This window comes from Eptatretus burgeri, chromosome 13 (genome assembly GCF_056783735.1).
Source record: "Eptatretus burgeri isolate ZD-2024b chromosome 13, Ebu_testis_v1, whole genome shotgun sequence".
NCBI lineage: Eukaryota > Metazoa > Chordata > Myxini > Myxiniformes > Myxinidae > Eptatretus > Eptatretus burgeri.
In genome coordinates, this window is record NC_140973.1 from 62,233,497 (window position 1) to 62,255,950 (window position 22,454).

The 22,454-nt window shown below is 37.2% G+C and overlaps 2 protein-coding genes across 2 annotated transcripts in view; one reads left to right on the plus strand and one right to left on the minus strand.

The window, feature by feature from the left end:
- Positions 1 to 4,774: 4,774 nt before the first annotated feature.
- LOC147014627 (uncharacterized) lies at positions 4,775 to 11,334 on the minus strand. Its single transcript, XM_085852751.1, has 3 exons — positions 11,029 to 11,334; positions 7,739 to 7,813; positions 4,775 to 5,787 (listed from the first exon to the last, which is right to left on the minus strand). The coding sequence occupies exons 1-3, from the start codon at positions 11,061 to 11,063 to the stop codon at positions 5,469 to 5,471; spliced, it is 429 nt and encodes a 142-aa protein (XP_085708877.1). The 5' UTR covers positions 11,064 to 11,334; the 3' UTR covers positions 4,775 to 5,468.
- Positions 11,335 to 11,922: 588 nt separating this feature from the next.
- Positions 11,923 to 22,454, plus strand: part of PPME1 (protein phosphatase methylesterase 1) — a 49,305-nt gene continuing 38,773 nt past the window's right edge. The window contains exon 1 of the mRNA XM_085852752.1: positions 11,923 to 12,065. Within this exon, the coding sequence (XP_085708878.1) occupies positions 12,001 to 12,065 (65 nt within the window). The 5' untranslated portion in view covers positions 11,923 to 12,000. The remainder of the gene's footprint in view (positions 12,066 to 22,454) is intronic.

The following is a 22,454-nucleotide window of genomic DNA, read 5'->3' on the forward strand; positions in this document are numbered from 1 at the left end:
TCAGCATGCAAAAGAACAAAAGGAACAGTGGAAACAGAGAGTGGGAGAGATACTAACAGCAGAGTTTGAGGATAAAATAGAGGAAGACTTGGACAAATAATGTGTGTGGGGAGAAATGGGGGGCAGGAAAGTATGCATGGGGTCGACAAGATAGATATGGAAGAAAACTCTCAGGATGGAAAAACTGGAAATTTGGAAGTAGCTGGGTGGGGCTTGGGGGTGGGGAGTGGGAGGGGGGGGTTGTTTAACGACGGCAGAAAAAAAATCATGGTTTTGGATTGGGGATGATCTGAAATGGTGGTAAACAGCTGTCTTGAAGATCTGGAGAGAAGAATAAGATTGGTGGAAATTGGTTCCACACGCAGGAAAAAAAAAGAAAAAACAAGAAAACGAAGAGGACAATTGAGTGGAGGTGAGCAGTGATCCTGGATTTGGGTAGTTTCACCAGAAGGGGGTCGATGGTGGACCACATACACCCTGCAGAAATCTTGGGGGGGGGTTAAGGGGATGAAGCACAGAAAGAGCAGAGGGTGCAAGACCAGAAAGGAGGTGGTAGAAGACAGAGACCACCAACCGGTTGGTGATGATGAAGTTATAGGTCCAGAGACTCAACTTCATCGCAGGAGATTCCAATAATCTTGAAGGTCTTAGTTTCCACAATGTCAAGCTGAGCAATATGCGAGGCATAGGAGTCAGCCCAGAGGGAGGTTAGGGGTAGGGGGAAGGGGAGAAATGCTCCATGAAGCTGCGGATCAAGGCCTTGTAGGTGGTTTGGAGTTCAGGAGTTTTCAGGAAGAACTTTGTATGACAGAGGATGGCCAGTGAGCGACTGGCTTTGGAGGCCAACTTTGAAATGTGTTTTGCACAAAAAAGATCATGGATGATCGTGAGACCCAAGAGTCTGAATGACAACTTCCTCAAGAGGTAGATGGAAGGGTTTGCCAAATGGTGTTTTCATAAAGAGAGAGTGAGAGAACAACAATCATTCACTGCAAAGGAGGCATTGGCTTCGTACCTGATCCATTTATCCGGTGATGCAATGAAAGATCCACTGTTTTGCTTCCTAACCTGTGTGAATGTCTTGGACTGTTATAGTTTTCCCATCTGAAGCCCTGGCTCATGATGCAAGGAACCCGGGTTCAAATCCCATATAACATATGTGTTTGTCCATTGTCTCGTCATACCCTAATTCATGTAAAAGTACATGAATGTATTCCAACTTCTTTGTAGTGCATGTGATTGCATGTAAAAACTCCTCCATGAACCTCAGATCAATATGGAAAAAAACGAGTTCGTGAACGTTATTGTTTACAGTGGATAAACATACATTTACTGCAATGGAATTTGTTGTAAATTGAGCCATAGATACAATTTATAGAGTAACAAAACTTCTCTCATGTAAATAATGGGAAAAAGGTCGGGAGAGAGGTAGGGGGAAAAGGACCGTCGGACGATCATACCAATGCTGCAATATCAGCTTTATATAAATCGAGCAATTTCACATAAACTCAGGTTTTGTGTGTGTGTGTATTGCACCAAAGCCATTCATCTGGAACAACATGAAAAAAATTATAAAATAAGAAACTTGTGAGTACTACTCAACAGATGCATTTTAATTTGAACGTTCTGAATGACTAAATGTACTGTTGGAGGACCTTGTTATTCAGTGTTTGAGCAACACATTTCTCTCCATATTCCCTTGACCCCACTCCCCTTGTTCCCCTTTTTTCCACTTTCCCTTGTTCCATGTTTTTCCACTTCTTTTGTTCCCCCCTTTTCCCCCGTTATCCACTTTCCTTGTTTTCCACTTCCATTATTTTCGACTTCCTTTGTTCCCTTTTGCAATTCCCTTCTTCCACTGTTTCCACTTTCCATTGTTTTCTATGTCCTTTGTTCCATTTTCCATTGTTTTACACTTCCTTTGTTTTTCCATTTTCCACTTGCATTGTTCTATTGTTTCCACTTTCCCTTGTTCCCCTGTTTTCCTTGTTTCCTGACTTTGCCAACCCATGCCACATGTCAGTTCAAGTACTGTTTGTGATTTTGATCGAGAGGAAATTCAGCCTCATAAACATACAAATACTGGAAATGAATGAACACAAGACCTTTTTCCAAGTATAAAAAAGATATGGTTTGGACTTGATATGAAATTGCATTAAAAGTTTTAGATTGTTTATTTTTCTTAATTTGCATCATACATGGTTTTTTGTGTTATATACAAATCTATAGCCCATAAATCATATTGCTAGAGCTCTAAAAAGACGGAATTTTGTAAATTGAGGTCTTCCACGGATATAATCGTAAAACTTAGGGTCTCCGGTGTTTGAGAAGTAATTGAAGGAGTTTGGAAGGAAGAGAAAGCACGGATTGGAAGAGGCTAATGAAGGCAATCAGATTGCTCTCACGCGACGCACAATCTTCAAATCAAATTCTGAGCATCAAACCCTTCTCAAGTGAATTCGTTGATTGCATCAATTTACACCTTGGGAGTCAACGTGCCAGCTGGACAGGATGCGATTCTGATAGATAACTGCTCTGGTCCAAGGAAGTAAAACAGGTTTGGACAATCTGATGGAAATATTTTATCCCTATAATCTTATGGATGCAGCTGAATGAAAATCGAGATGAAAATGATGACCACAATAGTGCTGGCAACCATCAACAATGCTGCAGCTTCACAATTAGACCTCACCAAGAAGGTATACCTTAAAATGGACATGTTTGGTCTTTATGAAACACCTTCATGAATGATGGGGTAGCTGGCAGAGTATGGGATCATAAACTATGAGCGAAAGAAGGCATCGTAAATCATGGGTTCAGCACGACTGGCAGTCTCTATAGTCCATAGGAGTCTTTGTGCTACGAGGACCTAGTGGAAAGGCCTTCACAATTTTTACATGCCCAAGCATGATTTTGGCCTGTATAATACACAGGTACATCAAGATATCATGAGTCAGTCCAAAACTCAGAGTTCCACCGTACACAGCTTACACCTCCCACATCAACTATATTTAATGAAGCAAGTGTAACTATGTCCAGCCACAACTGGCAGCATTTACAAAATAATAAATAAACAGCGTTCATCAGTGTTGTTTGCGTTCCTGTTAGAACATAAAATAAATTGCATATGTGTTGGTAGTCCAGGGTCAGGTCATGGTCACAATGCCCCCTGCCCCTGCAAGGGGGGGGTGGAAGGGGTACACTTATAATTTTCACCTGTACACGTGCCACAATGCAAGTACTGACCTCTGCTGCAGACAGGGGAGATTATTAGCCATGGCACAAATATATATTTGCCCCCCCCCCCTCCACGTCCACCATGCTATTCCCAAAGTAAGCACGTGTTTCAAGTTCTCTTTAAATGTTGAAGGAACAGGTAGTATAGAGATTTATGGTAAAAGCTTTCAGCAGAATGGCGGCTATCTAAGGAAGATTGTGCATTTTAGATAGACAATGTGTGGGATCAGATGTGGGGGAAAGGGTAGGGGAGGAGGTAGGGAATGACCAATGGATTAAAATCAGAAGGAAAGAGGACTAAAAGCTAGAGGACATAATGCTTCGTTTACTTACATTTAGGGCTGTTGACATGGTACAAATTACCTTGGGTACTCTACATAGAAGGGATGGGCTTGCAGTAGCCGAGTGGTCACATGTCTGAGCTGTCTAGACTGGGATAAAATCCCGAACCAGCTATAAACAGCCATCCTGGTATTGTGCAGGCAGGGCGATGCATCAAGATGTACATCACCCGTTATATTAACGTTAAGCCAGAAGACCCATCCACTGGCATTAGTTGGTGGGCATTAAATATCCCACAGTGTCATCTGTGAAGTCGATAAACTCTCGCCGGCACGATGAACAAATTACAAATTCCTGCACTCAGCTAAATATCCCATGTCGGAGTGGTGACCCATACGGAAGTGTAACCCCAAGCCAATGAATCTACCTCGACAGTGTTATGCACCTGACGGCACGGGGGGGGGGGGGGGGTTGTGAATAAACAAAACATGGAAGAGACCAATTTGACAGCGATCTTAACATTAGATTCTCACCTGTAAATGCTGCTATCTCACTACAGCAAGGACAGTCTCCAGATTTGATCAGAAATCTCCAACAGATATCCTCACTCTTCAAACTATTGTATAGGTGACATTGCTATTGTAGTCTCAAAGGAAGAGAGGTGCCAAGCGACCTCGACCTCCATCTAGTGGACGAACCTTAAACAGCATTTCGGCCTAGGCCCTCACTATTAAATTAGTTTTCTCCACAACCACTTAAGCAATCGACACAAAACTTTTAAAACAGGAGCACATACCCATGGAGAATGCTTCAACAAAGTTACATGATTGGATGGAAAATGCGGCCAGCGTTCTAAAGAAACTGTTTTCTGTAGGCATGGATTGCCACGTATTTCACGTATCAGGAATAAACGCCTTCGGCCGAGTGAACACTAGGATTCTTATTCCTGCAAAAATGGCATCATATGGTTATGCTGAGTGGTTTGCCATTGCCTTCTCAGCAGTAGTTAAGGCAGGAATTTGTAATTTGTTTGGGGTGCCGGAGATAGTTCGGCTCCTCTTCACGAAGATGAAATGCTCGCTTAACGTCCATCCAAGGGATGGCACACACATTGATGAATCACCCTGCCTGTGAAACACCGGGATGGCAGTTTATAGCTGGGTCGTGATTCAAACCCAGGCTAGACTGCTTAGAAGCGAGTGTGTGTATCTCTAGGACATCCTGCCATCCCTTAAAACCAACTCGAAGGAACAAATGCGTGTAGGATTTATTCACCAATAACATATGGAACTATATTTTTCACACAAACACCTCAGGCTTCCCGAGTCCTACTTGGGTTTCATCGATAAAACACCTGATGAAGGACGATTTAAAATTGCACAACTTGCCAGCATTTATAAACGTTGTGTTAACGTCTCCATTCACTCATATCCACTTTGATTAGATGCAAAAGTTAGCGGATGAATATAACCCGACGATTGCATGTATAACTAGAACGGCACTTGGTGGAGCGTATACCTCCAGACCAAGGTTAACAAGCAGTCCTAAAGCTACGAGATCATTTAATTACTGAGAAACTTCAGCTTTGAAGGTCCTTTAGTAACTTCACAAATAAATAAATACATTTTTCAGATAATGCAAAATAGTGACATATTACCATCGACAAACTCATTCAAAATCAATGGTTTGAAAAGGCAAAACTAAATAAATGTCACCTGAACTCAAATGTTACATTGTGCTTGAAGAGGTCATTCACAGGAAGGACACCATTCAAAAAAGAACTACTTGGACAGATAACGTGACAATTTTGCACAAACATCATCAAATGTTACCAGAAACATTTTACACTGCCAAAGTAGGAAGCCACACTTGGACACGAGTAACACATGACCCCAATTTACCACATCACCAAAAGTTCAGCTCGAGCACCAACATATAAATAAAAACGGTCACGTCTTCTGAGATGATGCATCGTGACCTTCGTCGCAGCTCCTTTTCCCTTTGGAAACCCCATCCTGCTCCCTTTTCCTCCAGTGGCTCGGCGGTTCAGAACCCGCTCGGATTTTTTGCTCGTACTTGGTGCACGTGGTCTCACGTCGAGACAACTCTGCCCTTTGTTCTTGGTCACCGTTTGAGGAGTTGGCAGAAGAAGCCTTCCGCTCAATCTGGCACGGTGATGACCTTTTTCTGGATACTCTATCTTGTAAGTTACCCTTGATCGTATTGATGAGGAAACGTTTGTTCGTTTTGGGAATGGGACACTTTTGCCTGAAAAACAAAACAAAAAACAAAACAAAAGTAAAAGCACATCATGTTGTGTTTAAACTATACTGGCCAATGTCAAAAGCACAATGTGCAGGTTGTTGGCGACGTACATTGTTTGCGACCTCAGGTCGTTTGCGACGTACATTGTTGGGTTGGGAGGGAGGGGGGTGGGAGAGCAAAGATGGGACAGAGCTGGGAGGAAGAGGTTGAGGCTTAAGTGGGGGGGGGGGTGAGTTTATTCACAGTAAAAATGGCCACAGGTGTGTGTGTGTGTGTGTGTGTGTGTGTGTGTGTGTGTGTGTGTGTGTGTGTGTGTGTGTGTGTGTGTGTGTGTGTGTGTGTGTGTGTGTGTGTGTGTGTGCGCGTGTCATTGTCGTGGGGGTGACGCTATCACCGTACGGGTAATGTGCTGTGATCTCTTAAATTTCCTTGTTACATGCAAGAAAAGGCCATTATGATTTAACAAAACGTACAAGATGGTACATAATGGATACATCAACAATACAAGGGATTTTAACTTTGGATTATAGTTCGGGGTGTTCAAAATTCTTGGTATTATTTCAATGCTTTATTATAAAAAAATTAAAAAGGACACAATATTCAAAATGAACAATCACCAATCATAAAGTGGAGCCTTGGGAGATTTTTATTTTATTTTTGCCACTTTACAATAACAGATCAGCGTGAATGACATGTTCGACATGACCTCTGAGGTGTGTCAGACAAGCGTTCCCTCTTACAGCGAAGTTCTGTGTCACCCTCTTGCATGTCAGAGGTTAGATGGATCTTACACACTCCTCAATAGCTCTAATGACGTGCTGGATGTTACTGGGGTGTTCTTTGTAAACAATGTTTTTCACGCAGCCCCACAGAAAGAAGTCCAGCTGGTTGAGATCTGGTGAATGGGGAGACCAGATGTGCTCGGTCTTGGAGGAGATTATCATGTCGCCGAACCTCTCTGCCTTGTCAGTGTCTGTGAGAGAGTGTTTGATCTACACTTTGTACGGACAAAGTTTTACGTCCTGCCTCAGAATCCGAAAGCCAGTAATGCGCGAAAGACCAAGCTCTTGTGAGCACTGGTGGAAGGATGGACTTCGAGTGACAAACTGTCTCACCACCTCAATGTTCCCTTTTGAACATCCAGTCTTCCTTCTCCTTGATTTCTTAAGCTTGTGAACAGCATCTTCTTTCTGGGACTTATTGACATTGTGAGGAATACAGTTCTAGGGTGTTTCACTATTTTTTTGTAGACAAAGTGAAGGCTCATGGAAGCTTTGAAATGTTTGCAATAAAGCCACCGAGTCTTGACCACAGACTTCATCTCAAGGTACCATCTCACTTCGTTGTTGTGCTGTGTATGCCAGATTTACTCTGGATTAATGCAACTTGAGGCTGCCAGAATGGCCTAGAAGTATGCACACTCGCCTCTAAGCTGTCTAGCCTAGGTTTGAATCTTGGCCCAGCTATAAACTGTCATACCGATAGTTCACAAGCAGGGTGATTCATCAATGTGTGGCGTCCATTGGATGGACGTTAAAATGGGCGTCCCATCTGCCGGCATTAGTTGGTGGACGTTAAAGACCCCACATTGTCCTTCGTGAAGAGCAAGCAAGCTATAACAATTTACAAATTCCTGCCCCAACTACTACAGGGTAGGTAATGGCAAAGCATCCAGCATAACCCTTACCAATAAACTGCTTCGGTAGTAGTAAACCTACCTTTGGGCAAAACACCAGACTTCAAATCATGAATCTTGGTGGAGACAATTTCCAAGCTTCCACAAACATTACTTGAAAAATAAATAATATTCCAAATAATAATGTTCGATAGAGACACAATCCAAATAGTACCAAGACTTTTGAACACCCTGTTGGATCAGCCAGGTGCTGGAGAGGAAAAAAAAAATCACCAAACAGCCTAAAATAGAGTTCCAAAGTTCCAAAAGGCAACTCACCAGCCCAGTGGCCCCATCGACTCGGCCCGCATCTTTCCACGCTTTGCTTCTTGTAGGATCTCTTCTCTTGCTAACCTAAAACAAAGCACATGGTTGGAATAAAACTATGACTTCATTCTCTTCCCTCACCTTGAGTATTAGACTTAGTGTTGGCTTAATGATAAACTAGGTGGCCAGCTTAAGATCTTAGGGTCTTGATTTCAAGCCCTTGTCCGGCTATTGAATTCACACCAGGTAGGGTTGACTCAGCCTGTCATCCTTCCGAGGTAGGCAAAACGAGTACCAGATTAATGGTAATGGGCACTGCATCAGCGGCATAGCTGCGCCCCCAGAAAATTATGCAGCTAAGCAGCCACAGGCTGCATACTCATAAATAAATAACACTAAGTATTGGTGCCACATTCATCATAAATCGGTGATTTCCTAGAATGGGTGAAAACCAAGAGTACCAGGAGTACCGTCTATACTAATAAATGTCATTGTGTGTCAGTGTCAATGAGTGTGTGTGTGTGTGTGTGTGTGTGTGTGTGTGTGTGTGTGTGTGTGTGTGTGTGTGTGTGTGTATGTGTGTGTCCTCCATAACTCCAAAACCATGAAACCTAGCAGCCTGAATCTTTGCATGCATACCAAGGGAACTCCAAGGAAGTGCTAGAGTGAAAATTGGGTGTTTGGGTTTATTTCAACACCCCTTTTGAAGATAATTCATGGCGTTATTTAATTATTTACTTTATTAGGCGCCATTCTCATCCACCTTGCTCTTTGGGGTCTTAAGGAATATTCTGGGTTACCTTGTTGGGGTCTGAAGCCACCATGCTTTTTGGCCTGCTCAACCATGCCTTAACTTGGAACAGGCCGCAAGAATTTCTTAACGATAAAGTATTTTTATTTTTTTTTTCTAGCTCACCTGGACTTTAGTCAGGTGAGCTTATGCGATCGAGCAGTGTCCGTAGGTGAGTGAATCAGTCAACACTTCAGTCATTATCGCTTGAACCAAACACACAATTTTGCTGAAACTTGGCCACAAGCTTCATATCTGATGCCTAACAAAGGTGTATTGACAGCAACAAAATCTGCGCTCATTTATGGGGTTTACAGGTGCGACAAGGGGCTTTTTGACCTCCAATAATAGGTATTTTGTTCTCTTCTCTGAAACTATACACACACCACTTTGATGATACTTGACCACAACCTTCATCACCCATGATGGACCAAAGTTTATCGACTGCATCAAAATCTACACTCATTAAGTGGGGTTTTGACACCCAAAAATAGGTATTTGCTCTCTTCTCCGAACTACGTACACAATTTCAATGAAACTTGACCACAACCTTCATCACCCATGATGGACCTAATTTTGTTCATGGCATCAAAAATTCAGGGTCTAAGGAGGTCTGCAGGGGGTTTGAGTGACTGTTGCTCCTGATCCAGGTGAGCTTTTGGACAGGTGGTCCTATTTTTTTTTCACTTTCCTCACTCATATTATCGAATGCCTGTTCATCACACTATGAGTCGCTCAGTGCATTGCAATGCTTATACACACACAGGAACAGCAGCATTCGTGGCTTTATTTAATTTCTGCACAAGCCTTAACTTCGAGAATCTCTTAAACTAAAGGGAATTACGAAATTTAAGCTCCAGAATTGAACTTATCAGAAGTTCTGACTCCGAAAAAAAAAGAAAAAAAAGAAGAGTTCATTTGTCTAATTTGGACATTCGAAAATAGCTATGAAAAAATAGCTATGACTCATCACTTGTCAAGCCAGCCGTCCTTATCAACTATTTAATTGGAGTGCTTGCTTGAATGCTCCGTCATCCCGAGCGAGTCGTTTGTGCTCCGTCATCCCGAGCGAGTCGTTCCTGCTCCATCCTTCCGAGCGAGTCGTTCCTGCTCCGTCCTTCCGAGCGAGCCGTTCCTGCTCCGTCCTTCCGAACGAGTCATTCCTGCTCCGTCATTCCGAGCGAGTCATTCCTGCTCCGTCCTTCCGAGCAAGTCGTTCCTGCTCCGTCATTCCGAGCGAGTCGTTCCTGCTCCATCATTCCAACGAAGTTGTTCCTGCTCCGTCATTCCAACGAAGTCATTCCTGCTCCATCATTCTGAGCAAGTTGATCCTGGTCCGTCATTCTGAGCGAGTCATTTGTGACGAATACGATCCCGACTGCATGATAAGTTCCATGGTGCGGAGGGAAATGTTGAATGTCCTGAATTTTTACAAGGAAGTCTACGCACATAAAATGAAGGCAGACACTCACGTCTGCATTATGAAGTTCTTCCAAAAAAATCCCAAGTGAATCAGCCTTCTGAGCTTTGAACCTCAACTGGACAGCCTTCCCCACCTGAATAAGCCTGCCACAAGCAATATGTACTGTATCAAACCCCAATCACGATAACACTTATGAAAAAGTAATTCATTTTAATGTTTTTATTTGTTATACGCTGTATTTATGCAGAGTTTACTGCTTTTTTGCCCCTCCTCACTCCTCCACCCCTCCTCACTCCCCCTACATCCTTGCTTCCCCACCCCTCCTCAGTCTCCCTACCTCTTCACTCCTCCACCCCTCTTTAGTATCCCGTCATCCAGATGGTAGTTATGTCCGGACAGACACTCCCCTCACACTGCCTTAACTTGCCCTCCTCTCATGCTCCCTTCCCTTGACGGAGCTGGATGGAGTTATGTCCGGCCGGTGGTTATCTCCGGACGTGTCCAGGTGGTGATGTCCGGATGTGTCTGAATGGTGGTTATGTCCAGACGGACACTCCCCTCACACTGCCTTCCCTTTCCGCACCCCCTCCTTCCTCACTCCCCCACCCCTCACAACCCCCTTCCTTCCTTGCTCCACCACCCACCTCGATCTCCCTCCATCCTCGCTCCCCCTTCCCCGCACTCATCTCCCTTCCTTCTTACTCCTCCCCCCCCTTTACATTCTCATCAGCGAAGCGAGGAGTTATATTTGTTAATTTTAAATAAATAAATAATATCCCTTGGTTTGTGCGTTCGGTTTCTCAAGGGGACATCTATTTATTACGTTCACAAATATGGCTGAATCTTTGAAACCCTCCCCTGTACGCTCCAGACACGGATCCCCCTCATCTTACTCCAATCACCTACCAACCTCCTCTCAACCTCGTCTCCATTTGATCCTCTCCCCAAACCCAATTCGCATGTCGCCTGAATAAACAAGGGTCGTACCCGAACGTTATAAACGTCTGATGAGACGAACACAAAACAAAAGAACTTTAAAAGCACAAACACGCGCATCCGACGGCAGGACGAACAACATTAAATATTTACCTTTCTAACTGAGAGTCGTCCGTGGCCATCTGCATCTTCAAACCAGTCCAGGGCCTTCAAGTTCAACACAAACCGACACAAACACATGTGACCTCGGGACAGTTTTACGGTCACAAGGCGCCTCCTACCAACGTCAACAACGTCGTATGTACAAGATACAGGCAGAAAGAAAGCTTGCTGAAGAGTACAGAACCGTCATGGCAATTCAAACAATTAGACGCACTGTACACGTACACCATTTGCACTGTACAGTCCACGTCACGGCTTCGTGCTGACTGCCGATGCAAGTGAAATCCGACTGCATGATCCGTTAACTCGTGAGGGGCATGACGTCCCAAATTCAGTTTGCTGATATATTGTGAAATATATATTGCCACATATTTCCTATATATATATATATATATATATATATATATATATATATATATATATATATATATATATATATATATATATATATATATATATATATATATATATATATATATATATATATATATATATATATATATATATATATATATGATTTTCGTCTGATGCGAATCATTCTGCACTAAATTTTTTGAAGTGAATCGCACTTATCTGTCTCATCCTTCACTTGGAATCTACAGAAAATTAATTATCTGCATTATTTTCAAGCATTACCACCAATTTAATCATAAAGCTCATTGAAATATATATATATATGTAAAATATGGTGTCTTAGGCGGTGTAGGCAACGACAGCACTGTATGCTCGGCTATTGTCATTTTATTTTCTTGCATAAATGTATTATATAAACAATATTTGTTTATATAGAAAGGCAATAGAGAAATATCTACACTATGAAACTGTTAGATCTTATATTGCAAGCTGATACAAGCAAATAAGCAAAAAAAAAAAATTCGAAAGTTGTGTGAGACGCCACTTGCTGGGTGGTGTTGTAGCTTCATTGTGCCAGCTTGAGCAGCGCTCTGTGGCTCGCTGGGTGCGATGTCGCTGCATAAGAAGCTGTTGATGAGGCCACGGCCTCCTATGCCAATGGGTCCGATGAAAAGGTTGGTTTTTTTAATGTGCGTTTTGCTGAAGCGAGGTTTTTGTGTCGGAATGTAGAAGCAACGAACAACGTTAAATGTCTCCACAGCGGTTTACAGCTTCCCAGCCATATGTGTGTGTATATATATATGTATATATATATGTATATATATATATATATATATATATATATATATATATATATATATATATATATATATATATATATATATATATATATATATATATATATATATGTTTGTATATATTATCTTCAGGTACGTATATCACTTTATTTTTCACCTGGGGTGTGTTCTCTTACCAATCACTTGCTTCGCCAGCCGTTCCTTTTCAACCGTTTATTTGGAGTGCTTGCTTGAGTGCTGAAGCCACATGGCGAGTGCGCCACAAGTTACTTGGTAATGGAACACATCCCCAATTTCTGAAACTCGAGAATCATTCCTGCTGCTTTTTACAGGAGATAATATGACTAATTACAATGTTATTCATTGGTGATTATCGTCTGAAACATTTCCACATAAAATGAGTGTGCTTCTTGGAGTGTTTGTTTACACCATTTAAAATGATAATTTCCCATAACTAGCGTGGAGAGGCGAGTGTCTATTTTGTTCATGTCATTACAGAGATTGACTTTTACAGATTTGCTATGTTGTCATGATTTGCACGAATCATAAACATTTCTTTTGTCCCAAGTGTTATTTGTGTATTTGTAAAAAGGTCCAGGTGGTCTAAAGCTCTAAATGGTCAAGGGTCCAAGCTCTCTAATCTGAAGGGTGTAAGGAGTCTGAATGCAGGGTTTCCCCTGGGTTTTAAAATGACTTGGGTAAAACTGCCAACATGTGTACATTTGCGGGCCGCTTTGCAGCTTGTGGCGGCCACAACCAGTGGGCGCGGGGAGGGGGGAAAGAGTGGGAGAGGGGGGTCTACCCCCTTTCGCTGTCGAGGGGGAGGGGGTCTGGGGATTCTCCCCCAGGAAATTTAGCAATTTTAGATGCTTGTTAGTGCATTCTGGGGCATTCTGAGCATGCAAGTAGAGACACAAATTAGTATCTTGGCATCATCAATTTTGTAAAAAAACATTCTCACTTACAACATATCTTATATTTAGCATGTATGAGTAGGGTGAATATACTGACTCTGGCTCACTTTTCCCCATGTAAATGAATGGGGGATTTTCAGCGATTCATTTTTTTTCCCTAAAAAGTAAACCCCTCTTTTTATCCCAAGGTATATTTATTTGTCTCCCCTTTTAACCGAGGGACACTTTTTTTCAAATAACCAATGCAATAAGATAAAGATTTGTTCAAGTAGTAAAGTAGTAATGTGATTTGTTATAGGTGATTCCAAAGAAATATCTGAAACATCTAAGCCTCGGGACACTCTTTTTCAAATAACCAATGCATATTGTTTAGCTCACTCATTGAACCTATAAAGATTTGTTCATTCTCAAATTCCTTCAATAGTATAATTTTCTTTGCACAATAATCCCCATCTAAAATATTTAAAAACAAAACATTTGAATCTTTATATTTTATAAGATACCCCTTTTGTGCCATTACGAAATGATAAACTTCTCTTAATGCTCTTGTTTGACCACCTCCTGAGCCACATATCATTTTGAGATTATACTAAATTGTTTTTTCATTGTTCAATTGATAACCATCAAAGTTTTCAGTCCATTGAAGGATATTTATTTTTTTCTTTACATCCTCTAACTTACTAGTTTTTAAATTTATTCGCTTATTTGTTTTATTTACCTTTGTTTTAGTTATTTTTTCAATAAGACTTCTTTGATATTTTTCACATTCATTATGTTTTCCATTTTATATACCAAGACTGAGATTTTCTCCACTCTTTAGTTTGATTAATACTTGGTTTGACCATTTATATATTGTGAAAAAAAAACGCGGCGGAAGCCCTTAAAAAACCCTAACCCATCTTCCCATCGTTAAAACACAATCTATTTTATACACTCTATCATACATTATCCATATGGAACGCAATCTATTCCATTTTCTAAAATAAATCTCTTATCATCAAAGGCTCCGAATGCCTTTTTATTAACTTCTTCACTATATATGTTATGTTTATAACTTCTTATTGTATTCATTTTCCTATATTCTTCTTTCTTATTCATCAAACAATTATAATAATTTCTAAAAGTTATTGATTTCTTTATTACATATTTCTTTATTCCCTTTAACCTCTTATCAATCTGATCACCATACTTATAAGCATATGCCTTTGCTCTCAATCCAATAAACTCACTCATTACTTTTCCACCCAACTCATCCTTAAACTTACCAATAACCTTTTCATTCTTTTTGAAAAATAACTCACTCTTCTTACTAAAATTACTTGTATCATATACTCCAATATTTTCTTCATATCTTTATAAACATCATCAGTTTTTATATCTAGGATAAAACTATCAGTGTCCATATACAACAATGAAACATTTTCACCATACTCTTTCTTTAAGCCATTATACAAATAATCATACATCAATATCTTTGATAAATCAAGAACTGCTGTTCCAATATAAATTGGTTTATCCATTACAATACTTTCCTTTTCCATATGAATAGCAGAAAAGTTCTCTGAAAAAACCTCTTCTCTCTTAAAACTTGGTTTATTTATCAATCTCAAAGCTTCTTTCCAAGATGTTGCAAATCTAATGTTTTGCCTGTTTCTAACATTCTCCATTGTCTTTCCAAAGACAGCATTATTCATCAATTTATAGAAATCCCCTTCAAATTTTACTTTTGTATTTGTTCTCATATCTGTATTGAATTTAATATACTTTTCCATCCAAGGACTTTGTTTAAATTTTAAAATTCTATGAATTTTAGCTACTCTCAATCCTTCTCTCAAAAACTGTTTTAAGCTTCTCTGATGCAAAACATATCCCTCTTTATCATAGAATGTTGTTAATAACTTTTCTGTTGATTTGCCTTTAATATTGAAACTTTTATGATAATCACTTAACCATTCTTTCTTTGGGGTTTCTTTCTCACATGCAAAAGGAAGGTCTTTATGCTTATTATGAAGATCACTCGGGTACCTCAAATCAACTTCAAAATAATAACCTTCTTCCTCATTCAATTCCTCTTGAGAAGAAATAACAATATTCATCAAAGCCTTTTCATAATCCTTTTCTTCCACCCACTCTAATTTACCATAAGGCAGAGATTGAGACATTGCCATCCATTCAAATTATTAGCATCAAAATACATCAAATAATTACTATCTTTTTCACTATCATAATTTGGAAGATATTTATTATTTTATTCCACCTCTCTTAGACTTCTCAATCATCAAAAGCATATCTACATCACTGATTAAATCTACATCTTGTTTTGTCATTTTCAACATTGCACTCCAAGCTAAACCAGGAGCTGTGAAATAGTGGGCAGGATCTAATCCATAACAATTTTTATTATGACAGAGTGATCTAAAAGCTTCAAACACATCAGCTAACAATAAAACATCTGTTTTTAGATATAAATCATGATATTCTCCAAGGTTCTTTATCTTAAATATTTTCCATATTTCTTGTGCGTGTTTATATTCCTTATCACTTAACTCTTCTTCATAAAGGTTATTATAGAAACTTTCTTTTGAAGGAAGTTGTGTTTCTTTAAATCTCATAAATGAATCCATATAAGGATAAATTCCCTTACTTGTAAGAATTTTCTCTTTACTTTGAATTTCATTCCTTGTTTGAATTTCCTCTCGTTAGAATTCCCTCTTTAATCAGAATTTCCTCTTTCGTTAGAATTTCATTCATTGTTTGAATTTTCTTTATAAATAGAATTTCATCTTCAGTTAGAATTTCTTCATGAATTTCCTCTTTACTTTGAATTCTCTCTTTAATCTGAATTTCCTCTTTAGTTAGAATTTCCTCTTTTGGAAAGAATGAATTAAGATTTGGAAAAGACCCCGTGGAGCTTAGATTTGATGCTAGGTAGGCTAGTGGTGTTCCCATAAACTTGTAAGAATCTAGAAACCTAATACGAGTTAAAGGTTTTGTGAATATCATTTTTGTAAATGAAATATACTTTTGACTTGTGTTTGTTATGGCAGAAATATTCCCTGGTGTTTTTGAAAGTTCATTTATAAATAGATGTATCATAATTGGCGCTGTTGTGAAGAAAGACTGGAATAAAAGAAGGAAATTTATAATTAAGATTACAACAGGAATGAGCGGGACCTCTATATTTACCAGTAAGATGACAATGATCCCTAACTTTAGACTCCTCAATTTCCCCCTCACAAATATGACAGATATTGTTCTTTCTAAATTCTAATTTTTCTTCATCGGTTAATTTCATCGGTTCATTTGTTTCTTTCATTAATTTAGTTAGTCTTATACAATCCTTTTCTAATCGTTTTACAAACTCTTGTGAAGCTTTTTTTCCACTATAATGTTCAAGTTTATTATACTTTTCTCCAACAGATGATTTGATATAATAACAGAAACCACAAGGAATATGCTTTTGATATTTATTTGTATATGATTCTTTTGGATTAGGAGAAGCAGTATCTATCTTTTTTTTAGGATACATTCAAAATCAGCATATATCACAAATGGGTGCATGATAGATTTATTATAATCTTCAAAAGAAATCTTTTCACCAGGTTTTGGCATTGTAATTACAGCTGATTTATGATTACTACAATATTTTGAATGTTGTTGTAATTGTTCTTTTGTATGAAATTAATTAAGACATCGCTTACAAGGATATATTTTGTTTGCTGTTCTGAATACCTGAGAAGAGATTAATCTTGATAAATTATTGATGTATGTGTAATGTGAATTCTTTCCAACACTAAAATATAAAAGATCAATGTGTGTTTCTTCATTTTTATAGTTGTTTGAAATTTTTAATATTTGAACTTTGTTTGTATCCGTTAATCCATCTACATTAATAGAAAGATTATTCTTTTTCTCAAATTTAGGAATATCTGTTAGGGGCATTGGGAATTTAAAATCTTTCATGTCCAAGGTATTCTCATATTTCATATATTGTTTTACTCTTTCTGAATTACAATTTGGTGGCTGTAAGTGAGCAAGAACAGACCAGAGAAAACATTTATTATCATTGTTCTTAATATTAATAACTGCCTTCTTTAGTTTTATTTCTTTTGGTAATTCAATATAAGAAGAAGCTTTAAGAGGGTTTGATTTTAGAATGTGTATATCGAAAAAGATGATTTTTTAAATATGAAATCCACTTCCTTCCACTATATTATCAACATCCTCCTCTTGTCTTGATAGTTCTTCATAAACCCCACTATTCAAAAAATCTTGAAATGATGTTATAAAATAAAGATCTGTTCTCATATAAGGAGTTTGTTCTTCATCTTGTCTTTTCATATTCATTTTCACTCCCATATAAAACTTTAATGTTTTCATTTCTTTTAGTGTCTTTCTACTAACTTTTTCAACATCAGGTTTCACTATTTCAATTGATTCAGCTATTGATGATGGACCGGGTTCTCCAAATTGAAAAATCCTTATTTTTATATGCCCTTTAAATTCCCCATCAGTGTTTTCAATACAATAGTCTCCCTTTACTTTAAACTCATTTTTCTTGTGTTTTTGTGATTGAAGATGTCTATTATAACTACTCTTCAAAACATCCTTTGAGCAGATATCACAATGTTTTCTTTCCAACTCAAGAGGAGATATTTGATGAAATCGATTAAATGTGTGTTTGTTGGTTCGAAGGTGTTTTTTATAATGTTTATATTCGTGATTACAAACATCGCAGTACGTTGTATTCACCATATTTATTTAATAAAAATTTGCTTAAACTAAAATTTTCTTGATGAAAATTTTGTTTAATTTATAGGTGAATCTCTGCTTAAAACCATTTTATCCTCCAACTTTTTTCACTTAATAAATACAATGTTTCAAGACACAAAAGACAAGTTTCAATCAATCTCTTCATTTGTAAAAGATACTGAGAAATATGTCAAGGATGTAAAATTGAACAAAGATAAATATAAAAACAATTATGGTGGATATGATGAGTTCTTCAATTTCCTTCAGTGGAAGAGCTTTAGTATACCTGGTAGAACATCAATTAAAGTATCTCTAACAAAAGTTTTTCCTCTCCTTCTGGTAATATATTCAAAATGAGAAAAAGCAATGAAACAAGAAAAAGTATAAAAAAACAAAAACCTTATGAATGAAGCTTTAGAAAGAAAAGATACGACCATCTGTAATATGCAAGGAGAAATTTGTATTTTTTTCAACAACCCGAAAGATGTAAATCCTGATGAAATAAAGGATGTTAATATATCAGGTGAAATGACATTTCGTTCAATAGTAGTTAAGGATCATTTTAAAATTGCCTTTAATATAAAAAATGTTGTAGTTGAATCTGGTAATGAAAAAAAGTATATAGATATCGATGGTAATATTATTAAATATGAGTCAATATACAACTGAAAGCATAGATGAATTTCAGTTTAAGTAAAGTTTTACTTTATAAATATGCTCGACTTCCCTGATTCTCCATATGACAAATTTGAGAATTGTCCTGCGTGTGAAAGACGGGGATTAAACACAGAGTCAAAAGCCTATAAACAATGTATATTCTGTGATTATCTTCTAATTAATGATAATAAAAAATTTAAAAAGGAAAATAATTCTTTTAGATTTACACCAAAAATGAATTACTTCACAAGATTGATTTGAGAAATGAATGTGAAGTATGAGGGTGATAACACACCTTTCCTGACAAGGGAAGAAACTGAACGTATTAGCGAAATGTTCAAAGGATTGTCATTTTCAGGGAAATATCAACACAAGATATTGCTGAAATAAAATAATGGATTATCTTGAAATTAAACCTGAACTAAGGATAAAATATTGAGTTTCTAAAAAAGCCAATAATAAATTAAATAACCTGTTTTCCAAATATATAAATGAATGATTTTTTACCCATTTGGGAAAATAAGATAAAATTTAACAATCATAAAAATCTTCCAAATTCATTAAGATGTCTTATAGTTGGTTCAAGCAGATGTGGAAAAACCTACTTACTTTTGAAGATGCTCCTGACTCCCAACTTTTTAGATTATGATAATTTAATAATTTTCACAGTCTAGTTTTCAACCAGAGTATCACTACTCTCACAAGGTTTTAATGCTGGTCTTCAAAAAGAAGATATAATCGGTTTATTTAAACTTCGAGAAAACCGAAATGATTATAACATTGAAGATATAATTCAACTATTTTGTGATACACAGAGATGTAAAAAGAAATCAAAACTGATAACCTGTATTCTTAGTGATAATACGGATGATATACCGTCTCCCCACGATTTGCATAAATCAAAAAAGAACCTCGTTATCTTTGATGATTGTGTTAATGAGAGAAACCAAACGGTAATGGACGGCGACTACACAAGAGGGAGACATTCTTCTTGTAATTGTATTTATCTTAGTCAATCGTACTTTCAACTTCCTCGTCGTTCCATCAGAAACGATGCTAATACTTTTATTTTATTCAAGTTAAATTCAATAGATATAAATAATTTTTGGAGAGATAATTGTTCTCCATTATGTAGTAAAAAGTAATTTGAGGATTACATGAAGCACATGACTGAAAAATACAAATATATTGTTGTGAAACAAGATGAGATATTAAGGGATATATTTTTTGTTTTATAAACAATTACATATATAAATGACAACTATTATTATAAATCTTGTGGGTAAATCTGCTTCTGGAAAAAACTTTCATAAATCAAGGTTCTTGTGTAGTACAAATGAGAATATTGTAAATTTACTTAAAAAACACCCCGTGATACGCATTGTATCAACAACAACTAGAGCAATAAGACCTGGAGAAGTAAAAGGTGAAGATTATCACTATATGTCAGTGGAGGAACATATGCGATTGAGGAATGAAGGTCAAATATTTGATGAGGTTTCTTTTGGTACAACAAAATATTCACATTGTAAGAGTGAGTTAAGGAAACTAAAATCTGGTGGTCTTGGGATATTAGAAACTAATCCAGAAGGAACGAGACAAATTATTAAACATCTGAGCGGAGTGAAGATTTTATCATTCGGTTTTGATGTTGATGAAGAAACTCAACGCAAACGTATGAAAAGCAGAGATGCCAGTATTAGTGAAGAAGAAATTACAACTCGTATTAATGTTAATAAAGAATTTGATGAAATATTTAAAGAAAAGGTTTTATTTGAACACATCTACTTGAATGATGAAGAAAAGGAAAATTTCCCTGTTGATCTTTACAATTCATTAAATGATATTTTCCAATAAATAAATGGATGTGAAAGAAAGAGCAAGAAGATTTAAGGAACATCAAGAGTTGGTTTCAAAAGTTGTAAAACAACAGGAAGACATAAAGAAGAAACGCAGACAGAAACTAACGGGCGAAGAAGCATTTGAAAGAAAACAAGAGAAATTTTTTAAACCACTTTTAAAAACTTCCCAAGAAAAAATGAAAGATGTTTCCACAGTTCCCACAGTAGAATATACTCCTAAAAACTTCAAATGTTGAAAGATTTTGATCACATGACGGAGGAAGAATTAGAGCATTTAGGAGAATTAGAATATGATGATGAAGGTTTATTTCAACAACTGGAAGAGATTAATCGACCCCCTGATTATATTGTGAATGCTCTTCAAAACAATGAATATTCAGCGGATTCAAAAACCAAAGCAGGACTCATTCCAACAGAACAACCAGCAATATTTCATCTTGTTCAAGAAAAGGTATTGAAATTTAATGATGAATTAAGGTTCTTGGGTTCTGCTCAACCCCCTGTTAAACTAACTCCGAGATTAATGTTTCTTCTCACAAAAGATGGAAGACAAGGTTCAACTGTGAGGGATGAATCAAAGTATAATGATAAACCATTGGATATGAAAAATAATGATGATAGAGTATATATTGATCTGCTGAACACTCTAAATTATAGGGTTAGTATTTCTGGTAAAAGTAGGAATAATGAGAAGGAGAAACACATTATTCAGGATTTAAGTATCCTTGGTTCAGGTATTAGTTTTCTTCCAAATGACCCATCGCAATTTATTAATAGACTGTTATTGTTATTAGGTAGTAAGAAGGCTGGAAATAACAATTGTTTTAATGAAGCATCAGCCATTTTAGACCAGTTGATGAACATGAAGATAATTAATAAATCTCAATATAAAGACATTTTATCTCATATTAAATAAGATGAGAAGCACAATCCTTAGTTTCAATTTCACAACAAGCGACCACACGTCTTAATTCCCATACCCACTACAACTTGACCCAACAAAAGAATATGAGGCATCTTTATTGTCCATGGAAACTTATAATACCTTATTTAATATAACTGATAAAAATGACAAGTTTAGTTATATTCCTGGAAGTGGATACAAAATGATAACAGTCTTACCGGAGCATATGAGATTTCTCAAATATCTTCCGAAATTGCTCGTCTTATGAAAGAACAGGGTGATGAGCCAAAAAATATTGTTATAGACATTCAAAAACATACTTCAAAATCAACGATTAAAGTTAAAAACAACTACAAGGTTGATTTTACAATTGATAATTCATTTAGAAAGTTATTGGGTTTCTCCTCAAAAAAGATTGAAACTAATGGGATGTTTTACAGTGATAATGTCATTCAAATATCCTCAGGAATAAACTCGGTATTAATTCACTGTGATTTGATTGATGGTGCTGATGATGATGGAATAAAAACAAATACAATATTTTCATTTAGTGCATACTCAACCCCAATTGGTTATAAATTCAATATGGAACCCAAAAATTTGGTTTATCTCCCTGTGTCAGGAAAAAAACATACACAGATTAAATTTCAGGATAACCAACCAAGATAATTGTATGATTTCTTTTAATGGGGAAGTTATATCCATCAGAATTCACCTACGTGGTTTTCCAATAAATAAATACGATGGTTATTGTGAGGAAACACGAGTTGGGAAAATTTAAAATAATTACAGGGGAAGGGATGTTCCTTTCCCCATACTGCAAGGGTGAAGGTATGTATCTTGGTAGAGGATACTATAAACCTAAGAGACAAAGGGGTGTTGGACATCAATTTAGAGGAGATGGGATAATTGATACTCTAATGGGTATCGGTTCAACTATTCTTAAACATAAAGACCTAATTGGTTCAACTGCTTCTGCTGTGGGAAATGTAGCAGGTGCTGTAAAGAGCATAAAAGATGCCCAGAAGGAATCTCATAAATTACAAGCAATTAAAGAAATTAAAAAAGGTAAAACTCAGTTGTCCCCCCAAGAACGACAGAAAATAATTAAAATACTTAGGTCAGGGTTTCAAAAGTTTTAACATCTTTTTTCCTAAATAAATATAAGTATGGAAGC